Here is a 26,023-nt window from a genome sequence, read left to right as displayed (position 1 = left end):
GGGAGAGATGTACAGGCAAAGGGACAGGGAGAGGAAGAGTGAGGAGGAGAGGGACAGGGACAGGCGCAGGCACAGGGACATGCACATGCACAGGGACAGAGACAGGTAAAGGGACAAGGACAGAGATAGAGACAGAGAGAGAGACAGAGACAGAAACAGAGAAAGAGGAGGGGGTGCCTAGGTCTTCCATTAGATTTCACAGAAACCAAAGTCACACAGCTTTCTCTAGGTAGCAATTTAACATGTTTTCTTATTAAAATGTTTTACTAATATGAGATATTTATATTTTTCTTTTTTCTGTTAGCAGTGTTATTTAAAGCAAATATTAGAGCTCTACTCCATTTATAATTAAAGCTAATGTTCATATGTTTAAATTAGCAAGAACCAATTTAAATACACAATTAAACATGCATATGATCTTATATCCATATCTATCTAGCTTTTGTAGGAAGAACTCGAAGTGGTATGAGTTTTAAGCAGCCAGAGGTCTAAAGTGTGATTATATTAAATACATACAAATCATGGCAAACACAACATATCCATACAATACAAATTCTCACATGGCCTCTACCTTACAAATGAAGATTTTGAGGAATTTTTCTGTATCTGAATGTTAACTCAAGTGATTGTGTCTTATATCTGCAAGTCTACCCATAAAATCTCACCAAAATATTTTCCCCAAAATATCCTAGAGGGATAACACTAACAGAAAGGCTTGCATAAGTAAGAAAAGCTCCATAGACCTCAACTCTACAAAAAGAAATACATATTTATAATTAACATTAAACAGACATAGGAGATAGTATTTATGTTTACTATATATATATATTATATACACAAAGTTATATCTTTACCATATATATGCATTCTGTTTATATATATTAGCAATATGGTATATAAACATATGTATATATAGATACATATGTACACACACACATATATATGTATATCAACATACACATATTTATAACTTTATATATAAACCATATGCATACTGTTTATATATACATAAGCAATATGGTATATACATATATATATGTATATATATACATATATATATGTGTGTGTGTATATATATACACACATACACACATACAGAAAGATTAGATAGATAGATAGATAGATAGACAGACAGACAGACAGACAGACAGATAGATAGATAGATAGATAGATAGATAGATAGATAGAAAAAACTGATTATGTGAAGAAACATGGATTACAGAAAAAATAAAGAATTGCTAATATTAGATATTTTACATAAAATAGGAAATAGGAAACTGACAGAATTTCAGTACAATTACATTAATAAACACATTTTAAAAATTATCTCAAGTATATTTCAAATCTTGAAAGATTATATTTATCAGTAATATGTGTCACAACTCAATATAATTAAGACAAAATCTCTTACAGACAACCTACAAAAATGACAAGTTTCAGAGCTTATTTTGCCTTATCATTGAGACAAAGTCCATCTGGAAGAAAGTTATACAGTAGCTAGTTGATTGCACAAAGTTGATCAAGCACAAAATCTTGATTCTGGGGATGTATTATAAAATCTCTGGACTGCCTGATCACACCTGTGCCAGTAATAAGGATCTCCATGGATCTAGTTGTGATCTTGGTACTCAGTCTTGCTTTTCTTCTCTTTTCATTGTGGAGACTGAGCTCTGGAAGAGGAAAGCTCCCTCCTGGCCCAACTCCTCTGCCAATTATTGGCAATTTTCTCCAGATTGATTTGAATGACACCTCCCAATCCTTAGCCCATGTGAGTATGCCATATGTTCTTCAGGTATACTGCGAAGGGAGACATAAATCATGCTGCTTTCAATGAACTTATATTACTGGAAAAATACTGTGAAAATGAGTATAAAGTCAAAGACTGTAAAGTTTTATGTTTTTTCTTTTTAAATTTTACCTCTAATTCTGGTCAGAAAATTAGTAATGCTCTAGGTTTCAAATTCAAGAACCTGAAATACAGGTGTGTGTGTGTGTGTGTGTGTGTGTGTGTGTGTGTGTGTGTGTGTGCATGTGTGTACAGAGAGAGAGTGAGAGCGAGAGAGAGAGAGAGAGTGAGAGCGAGAGAGAGAGAGAGAGAGAGAGAGAGAGAGAGAGAGAGAGAACCTACCATGCCAGGTGTTCCCAATCCCTGTAACCTCAAGTCTCTCAAGGGTTAGGTGCTTTTTTTTACACTGAGGCTGGGCCAGACATTCCTCTGTTGCATATGTGTCAGTGCCCTCGATCCAGCATGTGTATGCTGCCTGGTTGGTGGTTCTCTGGGGTCTTGGTTAGTTGAGTCTGCTGTTTTGCATATGGGATCACCCACCTCAGCTTCCTCAAGACTTTACCTGATTCAACCACTGGGATCCCATCATCAGTCTATTGATTTGGGTATAGGTATGTGTACCTGTCAGAGTCCTCTGCTTGTTGGGACTCTCATTCAAAGCTATGTCTTCGTCTTCTTGAAATATTATTTTTACAATCATTTTCTATTATTTTGACTGAAGATGAAGAGTAAGAACTATTTAATTACATGACTCAGAATTTTAGACATGAAGTGTTCTTGGATTTGATATCAATGCTATACACTGAAGAATTGACTGGTCCAATTTGAAGTAAATCCACTGTGCAAGATCTCATACAGGAAATAAAAGCCATAATCAATGTGTGGTACCATAAGTGGTCTTTTTTCAGTCACTTTTTATTCCATTCATAGACTTTGACTTCGGTATACAATGCTGATTAATGAGAGTAGGATTTTTTTCTGAGATTCTGTATGCTATGGTACAGTTTGTATGATGCCCACACTATGTACATTTGTACAATTGATGAGAATGGGAATCAAGCATTTGTGGTAATCTAGGGTTGTAGATTTCTACTCTTCATCACTAGGCTCTCTAGTTATAAGAGGAAGTGTTTCCCAGCTGGTTCTGCCTCACTAATCTGACTATTGAAGTCCATCTCAGTATGAAGTTACCATCAAAGTCATGCTCAGGTATCTAATTTTGAATATGCAGAGTGCTGATTTGGAGTCTACTTCATTGCAATGGAACGCTGGAAATAAATGTGGATATTTTGCTACAGTTTCTTTGTGTTGTATGATTAATATCTTAGTGTGATAATCCTCTGGCCTTAGTGTGTCAGCATTTTGGGAGATTGTCAATACACTGTAGGTCATCCATATACAGTAATCATCATAATTTAATTAATTATAGACTTTAAACTGGGTTTTTCTGAATAAATATATTATAACTCAATGCTATCATCAGGCTTAATAGATTGACTCTATGAAAAATACAATGAAAAATTTTCACTATCTATATTTGCTATTTCTTCCCAGTTTTCGCAAACCTATGGCCCAGTGTTCACTCTATATTTTGGCTCACAGCCTACTGTGGTATTGCATGGCTATAAGGCAGTGAAAGAAGCCCTCATTGATCATGGAGAAGAGTTCTCTGAAAGAGGAAGGTTCCCAATTTTGGATAAAGTTTCTCAAGGCCGCCGTAAGTGTGTCTATGTGTGTGTGTGTGTGATGTGTGTGTGTGTGTGTGTGTGTGTCTGTGTTGTGTGTGTGTGCGTGTGCTTATCTATATACTGTGCAGTTTCCAGAACGATCTGAAAGGTGGAGAATAGAGGTCATGCTTGCTTTTCAGGCATACATTGGGACCCTTCTATGGTTGCCACTTGTTTTCTCATCATGTTTCTGGGATTTTCATTGTCTGGTCCAAATTTTCTTTCTCTTTCTCTTTCTTTTTTTTTTATTACATTTTTTTTTTTTTACAGATAGTAGTCTGCCCACCTACAATTTCTCATCCTATTCCTCCTTACCCATGTCTCACAGAGGATGTTCCCTGCTCCCCTGTACTCCAACAGGTCTCCCCAATCCCTGGGTCCACAAGTCTCCAGAGGGATACATCCCTTTTCATCCACAGAGGCCCAATCTGGCAGTTCTTTGATGTATATGTGTCCAGGGACTTGGAACAGCTTGTGTATGCCACCTGGTTGGTGTCCCAGTATCTGAGAGAACCCCAGAGTCTGTAATATTTAGGTATACTGGTCTACCAATGGGGTTAATCTGACACATCTTCTTCATACTTTTCCGTAATTCAACACAGGAGTCCCTGACTTCAGTCAAATTGTTGGGTTTTAATATCTTCATCTTACTGTCAGTTGTTCATTAGGCCACTCAGATGACAGCCATGCCAGTATTCTGTCTGTAAGCACACCATAAAATCAGTAATAGTGTCTGGCTTTGAAGATTCCCTTGAGATGGATCTTAAGTTGCACTATTCACTGGACCATGTTTCAGTCACTCTAATCTCCATTTTTTTGCTTGCAGGTCTTTTAGACAGGGACAATTTTGGGTCAGAGTTTGACTGTGTTGTGGCAAACCCTTCCCTCCACTTAAAGTCATCTGTTTCTCTTGGAGGTGAACATTATAAGCTCCCTCTCCACAAAGTTGAGCATTTCATCTAAGGTCGCTCCCTTTGAGTCCTGAGAGTTTCTCGTCTCCCAGGTCTCCGGTACATTCTAGAAGGTCCCACTACCTCCCACCTCTCAAAGTTATATATTTTCTGCCCTGAGAGCTTCTCTCCTGTGTCCCCCACATACCTGATCACGTTTGCCCTTTCCCATACCCCTACTATGTTTCTCTGAGATCCCTCTCTCCCACTGCCTCCTGTGATTGTTTTGTTCCTCCCAAGTGGGATTGAAACATCCTCCCTCAAACACTTCGTCTTGTTGACCTTCTTGAGTTATTTGAATTGTATTCAAGTTATTCTATACTTTTTTGGCTAACAACAACTTATTAATGACTACAACATATGCATGTTCTTTTGTGTATGAGTTACCTCACTCAGGATGGTGTTCTCTATTTCTGTCGATGTGCCTGCAAAACTCATGATCTCCTTGTTCTTAATAGAATAGACTAGAATAGAGTAGAGTAATATTCCATTCTGTAAATGAACCAAATATTCTGTATCCTTTTTTTTGCAACAGTTGGATTTTTCAGATTCTTGCTATCACAAATAAGTCCACTATAAACATAGTAGGGCATGTGCTCCAATGATATGGTAGAGTACCTTTTGGATATATTTCTAAGAGTAGTGTAGCTGTGTCTTCAGGTAGATCTATTTCCAATTTTCTGAGGAACTTCCAGACTAATTTGTAGAATTGTTGTACCAGTTTACAATCCCTCCAGCAAATTAGGAGGGCTCCTCTTTCTCTGCATCCTCATCAACATGTGGTATTACTTGAGATTTGATATTAGCCTTTCTGATTGCAGTAAGATGGAATATAAGGGTCATTTGATTTTCATTTCTCTGATCACTAAGGACTTTGAACATATCTTTACGTGCTTCTCAGCCATTCAAGACTCCTCTGTTGTGAATTCTGTTTAGTTCTATAAACTATTTTTGATTGGGTTGTTTGGTGACTTGTTAGGTAGCTTCTTGAGTTCTCTATGTATTTTGGAAATTGGCCCTCTATCAGATATGGGGTCAGTAAAGACATTTTCCAAATCTGTAAGTTGCTGGTTTGCCCTATTGAATATGTCCTTTTCCTTACAGAAGATTTTCAGTTTTATGAAGTTTCATTTGTCAATTATTTATGTTAGAGCCTGAGCTATTGGAGTTCTGTTTAGGAAATCCACCATACTGTACCCCCAACCACATGCCAATGATTTCAATGCACTTTCGCACTTTGTCATCTATTAGATTGAATGCATCTAATTTTATGTCGAGGTCCTTAATCCACTTAAACATGAGATTTTGCAAGGTGACAAATATGTTTCTATTTTCAGTTTTCTACATACTGACTGCCAGGTAAATCAGCATCATTTATTTAAGATGCTTTCTTTTCTTCATTGTATATTTTTGTCTTCTTTGTCAAAGATCAAGTATAGATTTATTACTGGCTCTTCAGCTCTACTCAGTTTTTTGACCTGTCTGTCTCTTACCACTATGCTTCTATTTTTATCATTGTTGCTGTTTAGTACAGTTTGAGTTAAGGCATGGCGATTCTCCTAGAAGTTCTTTTATTGTTAAGAGTTGTTTCTGCTATCCTCATTTTTTGTTTGTTTGTTTTTGTTTTTTTTAAATATGAAATTGAAATTTTCTCTTTCCATGTTTGTTAATAGTTGAGTTGCAATATTTGTTGCATTTTCATGGAATGTGTAGCTTACCTTCAGTAGGATTGCCATTTTTACTATGTTAAGCATACATATTCATGAGCATGGGAGATCTTCCCATTTTCTGTGGTTTTCTGTGATTTCGTTCCTGTGACACTTGAAGTTTCTGTTCGTATACATCTTTCACTTGTTTGATTAGAGTTACACTAAGTTTATATTATTTTCGAGTATTGTGAAGTATGTTGTTTCTCTATTTTCTTTCTCAGCCTGCTTAACATTTGTTGAATAAAGGTTACTGACTTTTATGACTTAATTCTATGTTCATCCACATTGCTGAAGTTATTTATCAGATGTAGAAATTTATTGGTTGAATTTTTGGGGTTGCTCATGTATCCTATGTTATCATCTGCAAATAATGATATCTTCACTTCTTTGTCAATTTGTATTCTCTTGATCTCCTTTTGTAGTCTCATTGCTCTGGTTATAACTTTGAGTACTATATTGAATAGATATGGAGAGAGTGGCAGCCTTTTCTTGTCCCTGATTTTAGTGGGATTTATTGAAGCAATTCTCCATTTAATTTGATATTGTCTATTAGTTTACTGTATGTTACTTTTTATTATATTTATCTATGGGCCTTCAATTCCTGATCTCCCCAATACTTTTAACATGAAGGGTTGTTGTCTTTTATCAAAGGCTTTTCATATGTATACTGAGATGATCATGTGATTCTTTTTCTTTGAATTTGTGTATATAGTGGATGCCAGCAATGGATTTTTTTTTTTTTGTATATTGGATCAACCTTGAATTTTTTTTGGTAAAGTCTACTTGAATGTTGTGAATGATGTATTTGGTATGTTCTTGTATTCACATTTCTAGACTTTAATTGAGTGTTTTTGCATCAATATTCATATGCAAAACTGTTCTGAAATCCTTTTTTTGTTGGACCACTGTTTGGTTAACATATTAGTGTAATTGTGGCTTCATGGAACGTATTAGGTAATATTCATTCTGTTTCTATTTAATGGAATATTTTGAGAAGTGTTAGTATTAGATCTTCTTTGAAGGACATGTAGGATTCTGCACTAAAGAATCTGGCCCTTGGCTTTTTCTGGTTGGTAGGATTTTTCTTCTATTTCCTTAAGGTATATGTCACTGTTAATCGTTTACCTTCTTTTTATTTAAATTTGTATGCGATATAAGTCTAGAAAACTATCTATTTCATCTATATTTTCAAATTTTGATGAGTATAGACTTTTTAAATATGATCTGAAGTTTTTGTTTTGAATTTCCTCAGTATCTCTTTTCATGCCTCGCTTTTCATTTCTGATTTTGCCCTTTGGTTAGTTTGCCTTGGGGTTTATCTATCTAGCAGACTTTCTAAAACAAACAAACAAACAAACCTGGTTTTCTGTTTTGGTGATTCTTTGTATCACTGTAATTGTTTCTACATGGTTTATTTCTGTCCTGTCCATCTTGCTCATATATCCAGGCTTTTAGCTTTAGTCTTTTATTGAGAATTGAGTCTGTTGATATTGAAAGATATCAAAGACAGATAATATTTACTGTTATATTTTATGTAGTAGGTAATCTACTTGTGTTGGAGTTTTGCTTCTACAATCCTCTGTAGGGCAGGATTGATAGATAGATATTGCTTAAATTTGGTTTTGTCATACAATATTTTTGTTTCTACATCTATAATGACTAAGAATATTGCAGGGTATTCATCTGGGCTGACATTTGTCTTCCCCCAAAGGCTTTCATGAATTCTATCTAGGTTCTTCTGTCTACTACAATCTCTGTTGAGAAGTCTGGTGTAATTCTGATAGGTCTGTCTTTGTATGTTGGCCATTTTCCCCTTACAACTTTCAATATGTTTTCTTTGTTTTATGCATTTATTGTTGTGATAATTATGTGGCAAGAGAACTTTCTTTCCTGGTCAAATCTGTAACTTTCTTGAACATTTATAGCCATCTCTTTCTTAGGGTTGGTGAAGTATTTTATGATTTTGTTGAAGATGTTTTTGGATCCTTTGGACTGTGACTCTTTCCTATATTCTATTTCTATTATTCTTAGATTTCATCTCTTCAATTCTGTCTTGAGTCTCCTGGATTTTTTGAGTTAGTAATTTTTTATATTTTGAATTTTCTTTGGCTGAAGTGTCAATATCTTCTACATTATCTTCCATGCTTGAGAGTCTTTCTTCTATCTCTTATATTCGGTTTTTGATGCTTACATGTGCAGCTCCTGACCCCTTCCTTTACATTGTTTTCCATTTCCAGGGTTTCCTCCATTTGTGATTTATCTCTTGTCTCTACTTCCATTTTTAGGACTTGGACTGGCTTGTTGAATCACTTCACCTATTTGATTGTGTTTTCCTGTATTTCTTTAAGGAAATTATTTGTTTCATCTTTAAAGGCCTCTATCTGTTTACCTGTGTTTTCCTGTGTTTCTTTCAGTGAGTTATTTATGATCTCCTCAAACGATTCTATCATCTTCATGAGATAAGATTTTAACTCGGCATAATGGTTTTCAGGTGTGTTGAAGAACCCAGGGTTTGCTGTGGGTTCTGATGTTGATAAAGCATTTTGGCTTCTGTTGCTTATGGTCTTGTGCCTGCCTCTCTCCAACTTGTTATCTCTGGTGTTACCTCACCTGGATGTGTCTCTCTGGAGCCTGTCTTCCTTGTCTCTGGGTTGCTGTAGCTCTCCTGAACGACCTGTAGCCCTGGCTGCAACAGACATCCTGGGAGGCCTTCAGACTGTGGTATCTGTTATTCTGTATGCAATAGATATCCTGGGAATGCCTTCTGACAATTGGCTCTTAAGAAGGAAAGAGAAGCTGATGACCTGCTCTGACTGAAGTTACAGGCCAGAATTGAGGTGAACTTAGTCCAAAAAAGATCAGACCAGAGTCTGCTGGGTTCCTCATGATTCTCAACTTCTGTGATTAATTGGGGGGTTCCCTTATCTGTTGTCCTGTGTGCAACACATCTCTTGTAAGGCCTTGAGACTATGGCATCTTTGTAGGCATAGACATGCTGATGATGTTCCCTGGTGGAAGGCACAGGCCATAAGGGTTGTTTCAATTTATTTAGACATTGGTTTTAGCCATGGAAATGTATGGAAACTCACAAGACAATTCACGCTCACAACCCTGAAGAATTTGTTTATGGGGAAAAAGACAATTGAGGCCAGAGTGCAAGAGGAAGCACAGCGGCTCGTGAAAGAACTAAAGAAAACCAATGGTAAGTGGAGGTTAGGATCTGACTTTTATATCTTTGTTTATGCATGTCTTTATGGGACAAGTTTTTCTGTTTTATTGTAAGATTATTTTTTCTAATGAGACATCATGAATGTAGGTCTCATGTTAATTTTAATGAATTGCAGAATCATAAATTCACCTAAGTACAAATGTCCTTTTTTTATTGCATGCTATCATGAGAGGATGACAGTCAATGATAATTTTTACCATATAAATGCAAGGAGTATGTACTAGATAGTATTTGATTCCTTATCATTATTATTATTTTTCTTTTGTGAAGAGCAATAGGTAACACTGCTTCATTCAAGTTTATAAGTGGCCTTTTACAATCATGTTTATAGTTTCTGGTAACAGTAGTGTGAGGGATTTTTTTTCAATTCACAACTGATCATAATATAACTTTGATCAACTTTTGCATCTCTGATTTTATCATGATGTAAGAATGTTATTATTTCTTCTTAGATATCTTTTAATATTTTGATTAATTACCTTTACTAAAACACACTTCAACATAAAGCATTCAAAATTTATTTACAAATGCAAACTAGTAAAGTGATTCATTCAACTAAGCTAGAAACAGTTTCACTGCCTCTAGCATTTCACTGTGCCTTCAGTCTTGGAAGTCATGTTGACCTTTATAGATTTTGTATTACAAAATTGATAGCTGTAATTTTACTAACACTCTGGATGCTAGTCAGTTAGTACTTTCAAAGTAAGTATTACATTGTTTTGTATATTTCTACATGAATACGTTTTGACATTGTTTTTACTTTAAACTATAGTAAAAGTATGACAATCATATTTACCATGTGAATGGCATCCACAATAAAAATAATCTCAAATTCTTTCATTTCATCCTCTTTACTTAAAAGTATTGTATGTTTTATATACAGTTATTTATTGTAAATTGAGAAATTCCTGGTATATCATCAGTAATCTCAACAAATTCTACATGTATAATTGTCTAACTTTATAAACTCATGTGACCTTTTTTGAATCAACATAATTTATGATCACTTTCAATACAACATCACAATTTTGATTATTGATCACAGAAATTTCACTACTGAAAGCAATAAAAAGAAACAATCATGCTCTCATAGATTGTAATTGTTTTTGTTTCTGCCAGAAAACATAGAACAAACTAAGTTGTTGGTGATTTCACATGGCTTACTGTTTTGACAACCAGTGCAAGACCACGAAGAAGGAACTTGGAGGCATTAACTTCATCAGAAAACATGGGGGAAAGATGCTCAGTGATTTGTTCCCCATGTCTTTCTCACTGTCTTTTTCTACAGCTCAGAATCACAAGCCCATAGTGACTTTAGCATACCCCATCATCAGTGATGAACAAAGAGTATACAGACATGATCCCAGATTATATACATGGAGCTATTACTCAGCTGAGCTTCTTTCTTTATACTGACTGTAGTTTGTGTCAACTTGACTGAAACTAACCAGCATTAAAGGTCATTATTTTTTCACCTTCATGTGATGTAAATCACATGATAAATATAATGCATACACTTTAAACAATTTTGTAATATAATACCTGAACAGTTAATGGAAAATATCCATAAATTTTCGTTTTCCTTAAATATAATAAATGTGAAGTTTGGCCATGATGAATATTGACTTTCTTTTCAGTAAATGCTATTGTTGCAATTGTACTGCATACTGGGTTGAGATCATGAAGACATTTTTGAAATAGTACATTATGCATTTTGGCTTTGTTTGACCTAATAATGTTTTCCCTCCTTTTTCTCCCATTATTATTAGTTTCCATCAAATTTTGCTTTTATTATACTTTCACAATGGGTATTATCATGACATATTTATTTCTTAGACAGTAAAATTCACTGTTTGAAAAATGAAGCTGTGAAAGTATTCATTTGTTTTCTAATAGCATTTGCTTTACCTTGTAGAGACACTAAAGAGTTAATGCTCCCATAATACTTATTCATATGAATATACCATGAAATACTTAGTAGTTGTTGACATTACAAATTCTTCATATGTAAGAGTGATGTGTCCTGGTTTTTTAATTTGAACTGTCTAACTCTGTAATGTCACTACATGTATATGACTCCAAATATTTCCACTACACTGTTCAAATAGATTTTGTGTTTTTTTGCTTGTTTTGATTTTGGTTATATTTGTTTTTTATTTGTGTTTGTTTTAGAGATATTATTTCTCTGAGTAGATCTGAGTCTCATAGAACTAGGTTATAAACAAGACTGATCTGGAACTCAGATTTCCTCATGGATCATAGACCTTTTTCCTACAAATTTCCAAGATTGGTATTATTGGCATGGATATGGACATTGTAGGATCTGCTCCTCTACTTGCCACTCGTCCCTCACACAAGCACATAAACTCTTCCAACCCAACAGGATTTCAGTGCCTCTTTCTCACAATCTATGAAAAATCCCATTGGATTCATTTCATTATTTGAGAGAGTGAGCTGTGTACATCCATTGGTACCTACAGTGAGAAAATGTAGCACACAAGAAAGAGCTTGCAGGCTTAGTGATAAAAATATTTTCATGCCAGAACCAAGAATTCTTGAAGTCATTTCCCCTTCTCTTCAGTGTGCAGAAACCAAAATGTTACATTCAATGATTTCTTCATCATATTGATTAAGTCACCAATTAGAGAAAATACCTGTCTTTCAGATCTGTTCTATCAAATCAACTTGCCTCATTTTGTTGCCAAGATTGAGAGCATAGTAAATGGAAACAAGAGTTACAATGCAAAGATCTACAGTGTATCCCAATCAGTATTTTGGTTGAGACCTGGGAACATAGACCCTGTTTGATGTCAGTAATAAGTGGTATATTGTCAGTAGATCTCATGAGATGAATAAGTTGCAAGATGTGTTGAATGGATATAACAAAAAATTAGTACTCTGGCCTGAATTTGAATACTGTAATACATCTATGTGTCAAGCCAAAGAAACAAACAATAGGTAATTCTTGTAAAGCTTGTTGGTACCAACAATTATTAGATATAACACTATAAAAATAGAATATTGATTTCAAAAATGAAAAGAAAAGGTAAACATGTTGGACTGTGACCCTATTACAAAAATATAATAAATAAATAAAAAGCGAAAGGATATAAGCTTCTAGAAGGATATGTTTGATGCAGATCTTTGAGTAGCATAAGTTTTCATTAGATGGTCAGAAAAGATCTCTAAGAAAATATGACATAAATGAATGTGTCAAAATGACTCATGTCAAATTTGAACTGTCTATTAAACGCATGGAGTAAGTATAGAAACAAATTTCTAGTAATGAGAAATAAAATGATCATGAAAATATATAAGCAATGTATTCTAAGGCTGTCAGTGTACCAAAGGTAGAATCTATAGGATCAGACAACAAAGATGAAAACAGTGACATTGATGCCATTTGAAAAGATGAATACAACGTAGCTTAACTATGTAATGCTGAAAACTATTCTCCATTATCAACCAAAAGTGCAATACTTATGCATAAACACTTCAGTGGCTTAACATGCTACACCCAGTTCAAGAAATCTATCAGTGTGAATAGTCTATGAATAGGCACAGAGACCTCCAGGAAGTCCATAAATATCATTGAACAACTGGTGTTTGTATAGCTATTGAATGTTTCTTTTGGAACACTAGTTGGGGCCACATATGGAAGACATTTACATGGTTATAAAAATAAAGACTTTATTCTGGGCATTCTTCAGACTTTATGTACTGAATAATATATGCTGAAATAATGGCTAATTTTTAGGATGTTATACTATTTAAATCAAGGTCCTTGTTTATGGTAGTGAACAGTCTTATTTAACTAGTGAGAAAAAAAAACCAAGTCAGGTTTATGGTCAATATAATCATGATTCTTCACCAGATTAGTACATAACCGTTAAGTATTTTCATAATTAAGTTATCACTTACAATTTCTAAAGTACCTTAACCTGTAAGAAAGTTCAAATGTATGTATATTTCTAAGAATTTAACAATTGTCTCAAACTTTTAGGCTCACCATGTGATCCTCAATTCATCATTGGATGTGCTCCCTGCAATGTCTTGTGTTCCATTATTTTCCAGAATTGTTTTAGTTATGAAGATAAGGATTTTCTCAACTTGATAGAAAAATTGAAGGAATGCACTAAATTTTTGAGATCTCCCTGGTTTCAGGTAAAGCCAAGGTCTTTTACTTCTGAAAACACATATACCATTTTTCTTACAGGTTAAAATCAATAGGGAACAAGTAGTCAGGTAACCAGTATTACAATTCTGACTAGGATATTATGGAAAGAATATCTGGGAGTTATAAGCCCTAAACTATACAAGCAGTAAAACTAAGGGGTAAATGCCAGGATGGTTTAACCCTGCTAGTTGCCTATCCATGAATTTTCTCAGTGACTTTCACAGGATTGTTTGTAAAATCATTCCATTCACTTCTTCAAGTGTGGGTAGTCACATATAGGACATTCTATTACAGTGTTAATTCCTTTGCTGCATTAAAACAATTAAACATATTTTCATAATATTACTAGATAAGAATACTTCAGCAAAGAAAGAATATTCTCTCAAATGGGGAAGATTATTACTGGCAATGAAAGCTTTCAGGAAAAGTGAGTAATGACAGTTGTTTGATGAGTCACCTGGGATGATAGTTGACAATGGAACAGGTCAAGATCAAAATAAAAACATTTTAATACTGTGTGGACTATAAACGCATTCACAGAAATGTCCTAGCATGAACTCGCAATGACTTTATTCTACAAATAAAAAGTGTGAACATGAACAAAATACAAAGTCGTGTGGTGTATTATTGATTTCAGGGTATTTTTAATTCTACCTATTTCTAAATAGACATTGCATGTCAGATAGAAATTCAAAGCAGGAATTAGATTTCTTATATAAATCAGTGCACCGCAAAATTTAAACTTTTATTGTCACTTTAAAAGTCTGAGCAGTAGTAACTTATATTGGATGGTAATTCAAACTTGTAGGACAGAGTTTATCTGAATCATCAAGTAACTAACATGAGCATTCTATAAACTCAAAAGATATGTGAATATGGGCTTTTTTTGTGGGGAGACTTTTAATGACTGCTGATATTTCCTTAGGGGCTATGGGACTGTTTAGATGGTTTATCTTCTTCTGATTTAACTTTGGTATCTGGTATCTACCTAGAAAGTTATCCATTTCATCCAAGTTTTCCAGTTTTGTTGAGTATAGGACTTTTTGTAGGATCTGATGATATTTTTGAATTTCCTCAGTTTCTGTTGTTATGTCTCCCTTTTAAGTTCTGATTTTAATAATTTGGATACTGTCTCTGTGCCCTCTGGTTAATCTGGCTAAGGGTTTATCCAGGACCATATAGAACATGCCTCCATTGTTGATGGGACTGCAAGATGGTGCAGCCACTTTGCAAATCAGTCTGGTGGTTCCTCAATAAATTGGACATAGCATTACCTGAGGATCCAGCTATACCACTCCTGGGCATATACCCAGAAGATGCTCTAACATATAACAGGGATATATGCTCAACTATGCTCATAGTAGCCTTATTTTTAATAGCCAGAAGCTAGAAAGAACCCAGATGTCCTTCAACAGAGGAATGGATACAAAATATATCGTACATTTACACAATAGAATATTACTCAGCTATTAAAAACAATGAGTTAGAGAAATTCCTAGGTAAATGGAAGGAACTAGAAAATATCATCCTGAGTGAGGTAAGCCAATCACAAAAGAACACACATGGTATTCACTCACTGATTATTGGCTATTAGCCCAGGACCTTGAAATACGCAATATTCAACTCACAGGCCACATGAAGCTCACAAAGAAGGAAGACCAAGTGGGGTGCTTCGCTCCTTCTTAGAAGGAGCAACAAAATACTCAAGGGAGCAAATATGGAGACAAAGTGACATACAGAAACTGAAGGAGGGGCTGTCTGGAGACCATTCCACCTGGGTATCCATCCCATGTGCAGTCACCAAAGGTAGATGCTGATGTGGAAGTCAGGAAGTGCATGCTGATAAGAGCCTGATATAGATGTCTCCTTAGAGGTCTGGAAGAGTCTGACATAATCAGAGGCAGGTGCTCACAGCTAGCCATTGAACGGAACATTGGGTTCCCAATGGGGGAGGTAGAGTGAAGACTGTAGGAGCTGAAAAGGTTTGCGGCCCCATGAGAAGAGCAACAACACCAACCAACCAGAGCTCCCAGGGTCTAAACCACCAGCCTGGGAGCACTTAGGGAGTGGTCCATGGCTCCAGCTGTATATGTAAGGGTGGAGGGTCCTGTCAGGCATAGGTGGGAGAAGAGATCCTTGGTCTCATGAAGGCTGGATGCCCCCGTATGTGGGAATTTGAGGGTGGGGAGGTGGAAGTGGGGGGTATGTAGGGGTACATCCACAGAGAAGCAGGAGTAGGGGTGAAGGAATAGGGGGTTCCTGGGTGGGGGATGGATATGAGGTAAGGGGATAACATATGACATGTAAATCAATAAACATCCAATAAAAATAAAGTAGTGCATTTACATATTTTAAAATTAAAAAAACAAAAAATAAACTCAAAAGATATGTGAATGTGAAATTATTTATTATGATCTTTGTTCATTATACAGAATTTTCCCTCTACTAGAATAGAGAATTATCATATTTGTAATCAAACCATCCAAGATGAATTTCATTCATACAATGATTTGTCAATGAAAAAAGTCATGTATTAAGTTATAAACATATTTTAATTAATTCATTACAGTGCATTCATTTAGTAAATTCTTGCATTTCTTTGTAGGTTTGCAATGCATTCCCTATACTTCTTGATTATTGTCCAGGAAATCATAACATATTTTTTAAAAATTATATATATATTAAAAGTTGCTTTTTGGAGAAAATTAAAGAACATGAAGAATCATTGGATGTTACAAATCCTCAGGACTTCATTGACTACTTACTAATTCAAAGACTTAAGGTAAAAGGTTAATATATAGTTATACAATTGGTGAATTGGTCAAGGACTGTATAGTTCATTTAATACCTAATAATTTATAAGTGATGTTTAAAATCATGCAAGCATCATTTAAAAAATAGTTTTTATTACATGTGTGGGTATATCTGGAAGAAGATGAGTGAATTTGTTAATTTCAGCATATTGCCCTGTACTTTGAATTAAAAACAAAAAGAAAATTAAACTAATCAAGCACAGTAGAATGACACGGCATATGGGAGATAAGATGAAACAAATCCCAACTTGGTTATAAATCATAGGTAGATCTGTATTAACATGAACATATTCATTATCCGTAGCCAATGTGTGGATCACTTTTATATCTTATATATTTAAAATGATATGGACATATTTATAACACTAGACCAAACCGAGGTCTTTGAATGGATGGTTGCATTTAACAAGGGGAAAGAGTAGGTGGATGAAAGTTCTAAGAATAGTTTTTAATGAATTTTCCCTAGTGAGGTTAATGATAGGTGTCTAATGGATGTCTTGTCAGGATTAACTATCAGCAAAAAGACACAATTTCCAAAATTTCTTTGACACTCAAATTTATAAAACAATTGATAATATTCAGGTTTGTTGTTAGAAATCAGTTTTTCAGCCTTTTCCTTTGTTTATATCCTTTCCTAGTGGTGAAGTGCAAGAGTTATTGATTTATTTGGATAAATTTTTTATTCAGCCATAAATTTTTATTCATCCAAGTTTTCTATCAGCTGTAGAAGTTCTCTGGTACAATTTTTTTGCATTTCCTTTGTATACTACACACCATCTACAAAGAGTGATACCTTGACTTCTTCTTTGCCAATTTTTATTCCTTTGATGTCCTTTTGCTGTCTTATTGGTCTAGCTAAAACATTGAGGAATGTATTAAATAGATATGGGGAAAATCATCATCCTTGTTTTGTAACTGACTTTAGATGGATTGTTTCCAGTATCTCTGCATGTAATTTGATATTGGCTGGTGGTTTGCTGTATATTGCTTTTATTATATTTAGGTATGGGCCTTGAATTTCTTATCACTTCAAATCTTTTAACATGAAAGTATCTTTTATTTTGTGAAATGCTTTTTCAGCACCTAATGAGATGAACATGCAATTTTTTCCTTTGATTTTATTTAGATACTTGATTGCATTAATAGAATTTCACACATTTAAGAAACCTTTCATCCTTGAGATGAAGCCTACTTGATAATGGCTAATTATGGTTTTTGATGGGTTCTTGGATTCAGTTTACGAGAATTTTATTGAGTATCTTTGCTTCACTATTCATAAACAAAATTGATCTAAAGTTCCCTTTTTTGCTGGGTCCTTGTGTGGTTTAGGTGTCAGAGTGATTGTGGCATCATAAAATGAATTGGGTAGTATTCCATTTATTTTTACTTTGTGGACTAGTTTGAGAAGTATTGATATTAGCACTTCTTTGAATGTCTGATAGAATTCTGCTTAAATCCATCTGGCCTTTTTTTGTTGTTGTTAGGAGGTTTATAGTGACTTCTATTTTCTAAGGGGATATGGGCCTGTTTAGATAGCTTTCTTGGTCTTTATTTAACTTTGGTACATGGTACTTGTCCAGAAATTCATCCATTTCTTCATTTACCAGTTTCTTAAATATAGGCTTTTGTTGTAGGTTCCTAAGGTATTTTTCAAATTTCTTGAGTTTCTGTTGTTATGTCTCCATTTTCATTTCTGATATTGTTAATTTGGATATTTTCTCTAGGCCCTTTAGTTACTTTGGTTATCAATTTATCTATCTTACTGATTCTCTCAAAGAACCAGATTTTGATTTGTTGAGTCTTTGTATCATTCTTCTTGTTTATATTTGGTTGACTTTGGCCCTGAGTTTGAGTATTACCTGCCGTCTATTTGTTTTTGGTATGTTTTCCTCTTTTTGTTCTAGAGCTCTGAGGATTCCTGTTAAGATTCTTGTGTAGGGTTTCTCCAACTTCTTTACTGAAGCCTGTAGTGCTACAAATTTTCTCTTAGCACTGCTTTCATTCTGTCCAATTAGTGTGGTTATGCTGTTTGGGTATGCTATTAATTTCATTTAAATTCCAGGAAGCCTTTTTTTTCCAAGTACATAATATTTTGCTTTCATTTACTTAATAATTTTAATAATCAATAATGTTTATTCAATGACCTTCAAATTAATTCTCTCACTTAATTACAAATTAAGCAGTGTTTCTGTAAGTTCTTTATAAAACTACATGTTTTATCTATGTAGATTGAAATATTATATCATGGGTTTTATCCTTTTATTTTTTTTAATCTGCTTTTATACAATTTTAATTACATGCATATATTAAGGTCAGTTCTAGGTTGAGGAACTAGCAATATAATAGCTGAAAATAGTCAAGGAATGAGCAAAACAATAAACACAAATAGTCAAAGAACAGGCAAGGCAATAAGCAAAGCACTGTGATCACTTATGATCACTGTTTCTAAGGCCTTATCAGGATGACCAAAATATCTAAGCCTACTTCCCTGTCCTAACCCAAAATCATTTTCAAGCCTGAAGCCTACTTCTTTGTTCTAGCCTAAGATTTAGATTCCTGCCTGAAATTACTTCTTTGTTCTAGCCTAATGTCAGATTCTATCTGAAGCCCATTTCCTTGTCCTTGGCCAATGTAAGATTCCTGCCATAGAACCCATTTCCTTTTCCTTGGCCAATGTCAGATTCCTGCCTAACAACCTCAAAAGCTATCTGCCTCACCCCCTTTTTTATTGCATAAACAAAACTGAGCCTGTCTTTGTACATTTTGACAAGAATGCCTTCCTTACTTGTCATGGAATATGCATTATCAAAAGCAATGCATTTCTGTCTTAGGATGATAAGCCTCTGTGTAAAATCTTACTTGTTCTTGGCTTACCAGCTTGTTAAATTTATAACTATGTATGGGGGTCCATTTTCAGTTTCAAGACATGTATTTTGACCCCCAACATGGTGATGATGCTAAAGAGAAGCTTTAACACAATATGCAGAATAAATATATTCCCAGGACAAAAAGGGCTAGCATGATCAAGCTATATATGACATTCTTGAAGCTTGACTAAAATGGAAATACTGAACTCAGGACATAGATAATTTTATCAGCAGTATATATAGCATTAATGCTCAGCAGGGTAGCATTCTTTAAATTGGTAATCACACTATTCAAAGTTAAAATATCCAGAGAGTTCTTAGAAATCTTTTTTTTTTCTAAATTTCTTCCCTGACTCAGTTGTCGTTGATTATAGAATGGTCCAGTTTTTATGGTTATGTAGGTTTTCTTTTGTCTTTGTTGTTGCTTTGTTGTGTTGTTATTGAATTTCAGTATTAGTGTGCAGTGATCTGATAGAATACATAGGATTATTTTAATTTTCTCATATCTTTTGAAGCTTGTTTTGTGATTGATTATATGGACAGTTTGGGAGAAGGTACCATGATGTGCTGAGAAGAAGGTGTAATCTTTTGTTTTAGGGTGAGATATTTTGTAGATGTCTATTAATCCCATCTGGTTAATAACCTCTGTTAGTTTCTGTTTAGTTCCTGTTTCAAAGTCCTGTTCATTACTGAGAATGTGGCATTGAAGTTTCCCATTATTATTGTATGGGGTTCAATGCATGTTATGCATTTTAGTAAAGGTTCTTTTATGAATATGTGTGCACATGCATTTCAGCATTATTGAAACTTTTTCATGGTGTGTTTTTCCCTGGATAAATATAATGTGTCCCTACCCATCTGGCTTCATAACTTTTGGCTGAAAGTCTATTTTATTGGTTAAGACCAATGCAGTTACTCACAGCCATCCACTGGGACAAACCTGGGAAATATATTGGAAGAATTAGGGGCTGAAGAAGATGAATGTGATTGAAAATCCACTGGAAGAACAACAGTATGAATTAATCAAAACCCTAAACTCTCAGAAACTAGACCAAAGTGTACACATAGGCTGGTTCATGTCTCTGGCTACATTTGTAGCAGTGGACTTCCTCATCTGGCTTTAATGGGAGAGGAGGCACTTGGTCCTGTGGAAACCTGATGCACAAAAGGAGTATTCTCCAGGGATGAGATGGGAATGGATGGGTGGGGAAGCACCACCATAGAGACAAATTGGAGGCCAATTCGGTTAGGAATTTGTGGAGCGGAGATTGGAAAGAGGGATAACATTTATTATATAAACTAATAAAATGATTAATAAAAAAACCGACTTGGGTTGGGGGTTTAGCTCAGTGGTAGCATGTTTTGCCTAGCAAGCACAAGGCCCTGAGTTCAGTCCTCAGCTCTGAAAAAAAAGATTCAGTGTATTTGGTTTTATGTTGAGGTCTTTGATCCACTTGAACTTGAGCATTTTGAAAGGTGATAAATATGGATCTATTTTCATTCTCCTACATACAAACCTCCAGTTAAACCAGCAACATTAATAGAAGATATTTTCAAGCCATCAATGCTACATGATTAGCAAAACCATGAAGCTATATTACAAACGGTGATGAGTGTCTTTGTCTGGTTGGTATCAATACAGATAATGTTAATACTTTTGATAATGTTGGTTATACAATATTAGATGCACTGAAGTCCATACAGAGAACATGATGATATCAGGATGACATAAAACAATAATTATGTTTTATTTTAAGATGCTGCCTCAACATTTAAAGTCATAACCTTGTTGACAAACCTGCAGCACACCATCTTTGTAGCTTTGTCACTTGCTTTCCTCACCTTCTCTGCTTTATATTATGAAGAGCACAAATGTGTGATGTTCTGTATTCATGACATTGTATCTTGTCTTGACATATACATTGTCAATCTTTCGACATTACATAGATCATATTGCTAATTGACTTCCACATAGTGTAGAGTCTGGTTGTATTTTCAGTGAACCTACCTAATCTTGCTAAGAGTGATTCATTACCACATTTATAAAACTTGAACTTTGTGCAGACTGTGCAGATATAGTTAGCCCATGAAAAGCTCTGAGAAAAATATTTAAAGCAAATTCTTTTACAGACTTGAAGCAGCTAGCATAATGGCTCCAACTTCCCTATGTGTACAAATCAAATTGTGTTTCCTAACAAATAAGGAGAAATCTAGTTAAGAATGCCTTAGAAACATAAAGAATCTGTGGAACCCAGGTACAAAGAGATTCACTGTAACCCAGTGTTGACATAGCAATGGAGACATGAGGCAATACAGTCAAGTGTCTTTTAAGATTCTTGTTATTTTAAATGAATAGCTTTCTTTGAATAAATTCATATTTATATGTGCAGATAAGATGAAACCTAAATCTTTCCTTACATGTGTTTTAATTGGAATAGACAGCAAACTAAATCAGCTTCTCTTCATATTTTCTGTAAACTTATTATGCACTATACACACACACATACACATGCAAACACACACACACACACACACACACACACAAGAACATAAACTTGAGACTGCTATTTTGGCAAACAGAAAAAATAAGTTTGACAAATGAAGTTTAGACATTTACACTGTAATCCTTAAAATTGTGTAATAGCTTTTGCCACTGATGAACTTTTGAGATTCTGTTATCAAAAAACAATAGATTTTTTCCAATATTGTATATTAAAATGTAATTGACTGTTCAAGGACAATATTTATTAGATAATTGTATTCTTAGGAAAATGCCAATCAGCACTTGAACTATTCACTGGAACACATGGCATCATTTGTGACTGAACTGTTTTTTGGTGGGACAGAGTCTTTAAGCTCAACAATGAGAATTGCTCTCCTGCTCTTGATGAAGCACCCACATATCACAGGTAAGGACATAGGCTATGAAGCACAGCATTACTAGAAGACGCTTGGAAGATGCACATGGTATCCTGGACATTCTTATTCAAAATGTCAGCATTTAAATTTCTGTTCCATTTGCTTTAATGAGAATGATGACTGAATAAAATGAAGATGTCTTTGCTCTTTAAAAAGCCATCAAGGATAGTCTTTTGTCTATGTTCTCTGGCAGGTGATTTGTGGTAATCACCTTGAGCATACATTGTGCCATGGTTGCATAATGTTTTCATCATCAAATTGAGGCTTTCAGAACAGATGAATTCTTGCAGTTGCATTCTTCATTCTGATAAATTTAATTCTGGAGTAGTTAAAGGAAACCCAGATCATTATAGCATAAAGTATAGTTTAGTATTGCAGGTGTTTTCCTGAGATTTTTTTTTTATTCTGTGAAGCACTTTAAATTATTTGGTTCATAATAAATATACTAGCTTTGATATCTAGATTATGATATCAAATATATAGTATAGAAAGTTTTTTGTGTTTAATGCAAATTGTGATCAACAATATTTTTCCTAATATACCAAAAAATTTCATTTTACATATAACATTACTGTAAATTTTTTGTTTACATACAAAAAGTTATTCAACATTAATGAACCACATTTTCCATCCTGTGTCAATATCTATAGAGATGACAATATCATAATTATGCGATAGAATTAGGTCATTTAAGTTAGGAAAACAAGACAACAGTAAACAAGAGAATCTTTCTTAATATAACTATAATCCAATAATAATGAAGATTGATGGGGAAAATATCCTGGACATGACAGGGGAACATATGCTATAGAATAGGAAAAGCATACTATGCCTCTCTAGTGTCCCTAAGGTTCCCTCTTTGCATCTAACAATTTTAAATAAAAACACAGGTTGAAAACCAGAGATTGCTCTGTCCACTGTTTTCTTAATTATGTCACATTTTAGATGAGATTTACCAACACATAAAACAGAATTATTTTTAAAAGTCAACAGAAATCCATGTGTAAAAGAACATTGAATGGTTGACAGGAAAAGAACAGTGTAGAGGATGAAAGTAGAGAACTGGCAATGCTCAATAGAGAGTCTCAGAGCTCTTTTTTTCCACCTTTCATGAATATCACCTGCTGAGTCTACCACCCAGACTGTAATGCACTTTAAACATGTCTATATTTTGAATGGACAATTTTTTCCAAACATACATCAGAAATAACAAAATAAATACCAGAATATAAAAAAATGGAAAGAAAGCACAAAGGTTCATATCCAATCCACAATTAAAGTTTTGATACTACACCAGAATTCTCAAGAGCACCTCATGATTGTATTATGTGATGAAAAGCATAACATACAGATTTCTACAACCATAAATTTTGCTCCCTATGTTGACTTCTTTTTCAAAACTTGTAGGAGTTTTCTATTCAATTGTCTAAAGTAACTTTGCAGGAAGTAATTAACTTCAGGTACCTGTATAGCCTATGAGAGAAGGTGACAATTTCAGAGACTACTCTGGGCACTAGAGTTAGAAGGCCCAGATTTGGTATTCACCTGGTGGATGCTGCAGGAATGAATAAAGAATGAGAAATGACACAGAAGGAATGTGTCTTCTCATGATTTCATTAAGTGCTCATTTATTCTGGGAGCTGAATCGTCCACTTGAATACTTAGAAGTAATGCTAAATCATAAAAGGGAAAATTAGAAACTAAAGTGAACAGCATGCATTAATCAAAAAGTATATCAATAATGTAAACTCACACTTACATTGGAGATAGGTAATCATATTTATATATCTGCAATTGTTTCCACAATTTGTCTATATTAATAAATATGATAATATAACAATGATGCATGTATATAAACTCATGTGTTTATAATATATATGTTTGTTCATTATCTCCTTGCACATATGTCTTTATAACCAATAGGCTAACTGATATGTTCTTTTCTGATACCAATTTTTAAATAAATGTTGTATATCATTGAGTACATAAAAACAGCTATTGTTTAAAATACAAATAAATGTACTTAGGTACTTGTTTTTGATGAACCTGTCCACCGATAGTAAAAAATAAAATAGGTAGAATAAAATTGCAAATAAGATCTTCAGATACATAATTTTATAATAAGTACTGCATATATTAATCATTTCGATGACTTATTTCTGACACATTTTAGTAATGTCAATAATGCCAAATTGTACTGATTTATTGTTACCAATATATATTTTATCTCATATTATTTGACACCATGGTTAAAACACTTAGCATATTATAATCATTCATATTAGTTATGTGATATAATAATTATATAAGTAAGTATTATAATAATCCTATGTATGTAAGTTTACATCTCCACTTGAAATTTATGTTCGACATGCTACTGGGTGACTTTCTTCATGGCCTAGGTTGCTGTGCATTAATGCCCTTTGTAAGCTATGTTTTTCTTATTTGAATATTTGACATTGCTTATATCAAGCTAAAGTCCAGGAAGAGATTGACCATGTGATTGGGAGGCACCGCAGCCCCTGTATGCAGGACAAAAGGCATATGCCCTACACAAATGCGATGGTACATGAGGTCCAGAGATTCATTGGCATTCCCCCAATCAGTGTGCTCCATGAAGTGATCTATGACACTAAATTCAGAAACTACATCATACCCAAGGTAAGCTTGTTTCTCTCTACTACACATCTATGTTCTTGATGTTCCCAGTTTCAGTGTGGTTCTAGTCCTCTCCATCAAACTGCTGCTCTGAATTGTTTCTGCTAGTACATAATTGTGAAAGCAGCTCTAAGCAGGCAGTCACATGGTAGTGACAATTTCACATTTGTTTCATCTTTCAAAGATTATTGGATGAAAATAGGTTGTTTATAATTTCAGATACAATTTTCAACTTGTGTTGAACTCACTAAAAGGTATTATGAGGTAAAGATGACTCTATAATGAAGAAGAACAACTGATATGTAGGCATATTCAAAACATTTCTGATCAATATAACTAATATTTCTCTGTCAAATTTAAAGACTTTACAGGATTTGAAAAATGATTTTACTATATTAAGTTGTAGCCAAAGGGCTACAGTATAGAAAGACTATTGATTTGTTTGAGTTAAGTTCATACACAGCCACAATGTTGAAGTTATTTATCAGGTTTAGGAGTTCTCTGGTGGAAGTTTTGGGTCACTTAAGCATACTACCATACCATCTGCAAGATTGGTATTTATTTCTTCATTTACAATGTGTATCCATTTGAGCTCTGTTTCTTGTCTAATTGCTCTGGGTAAGACTTTGAGTACTATATTGAATAGTTGAGAGAGAGTGTACAGCCTTGCCAAGTCACTGATTTTAGTGGGATTCTTTCTAGTTTCTCTCCATTTATCTTAATGTTGGTTACTTGTTATTTGTATAGTGCTTTTACTATGTTTAGGTATGGGCCTTGAAATTCTGATCTTTTACCATGAAGCAGTGTTGAATTTTGACAAATGCTTTCACAGCATCTAATTAGATGATGATGATTTTTCCTTTGAGTTTGTTTCTATTGTGGTTTACATTAGTGGATTTACATATAAGGAATAATCCCTGCTTCCTCCCAAAAATTTTCAACATCCTTAGACATCAGGGAAATTCAAATCGAAACAACACTGAGATTTCATCTCACAGGAGTGAGACTGGCTAAGATCAAAAACTAAGGTGACAAGAATGTGGAGAAAGTGGAACACTCTGCCATTGTTAGTGGAATTCAAAGCCAATACATCTACTGTGGAAATGAGTCTGGCAGTTTCTGAAAAGATTGGATAAAGTGTGACCCGCGCAATCGTCTCGCCAGCAAGAACGCACACGGTCACCAGGA

At 34.4% G+C, this 26,023-nt stretch overlaps 1 protein-coding gene across 2 annotated transcripts in view; it reads left to right on the top strand.

The window, feature by feature from the left end:
• The first annotated feature begins 1,542 nt into the window (after positions 1-1,542).
• Positions 1,543-26,023, top strand: part of LOC114633050 (cytochrome P450 2C13, male-specific-like) — a 42,173-nt gene continuing 17,692 nt past the window's right edge. Inside the window, exons 1-7 of one of the 2 annotated variants that reach the window (XM_028781667.1) lie at positions 1,543-1,768; positions 3,341-3,503; positions 9,225-9,374; positions 13,405-13,565; positions 16,184-16,360; positions 22,026-22,167; positions 24,651-24,838. In XM_028781667.1, the coding sequence (XP_028637500.1) occupies positions 1,604-1,768; positions 3,341-3,503; positions 9,225-9,374; positions 13,405-13,565; positions 16,184-16,360; positions 22,026-22,167; positions 24,651-24,838 (1,146 nt within the window). In that variant the 5' untranslated portion in view covers positions 1,543-1,603. The remainder of the gene's footprint in view (positions 1,769-3,340; positions 3,504-9,224; positions 9,375-13,404; positions 13,566-16,183; positions 16,361-22,025; positions 22,168-24,650; positions 24,839-26,023) is intronic. The other variant, XM_028781666.1, reaches the window with a different exon arrangement.

This window comes from Grammomys surdaster, unplaced genomic scaffold (assembly GCF_004785775.1).
Source record: "Grammomys surdaster isolate TR1022 unplaced genomic scaffold, NIH_TR_1.0 513, whole genome shotgun sequence".
Taxonomy (NCBI): Eukaryota; Metazoa; Chordata; class Mammalia; order Rodentia; family Muridae; genus Grammomys; species Grammomys surdaster.
The sequence above is the reverse complement of the archived record's forward strand: the minus strand, read 5'-3'. Positions and strand labels throughout refer to the sequence as shown.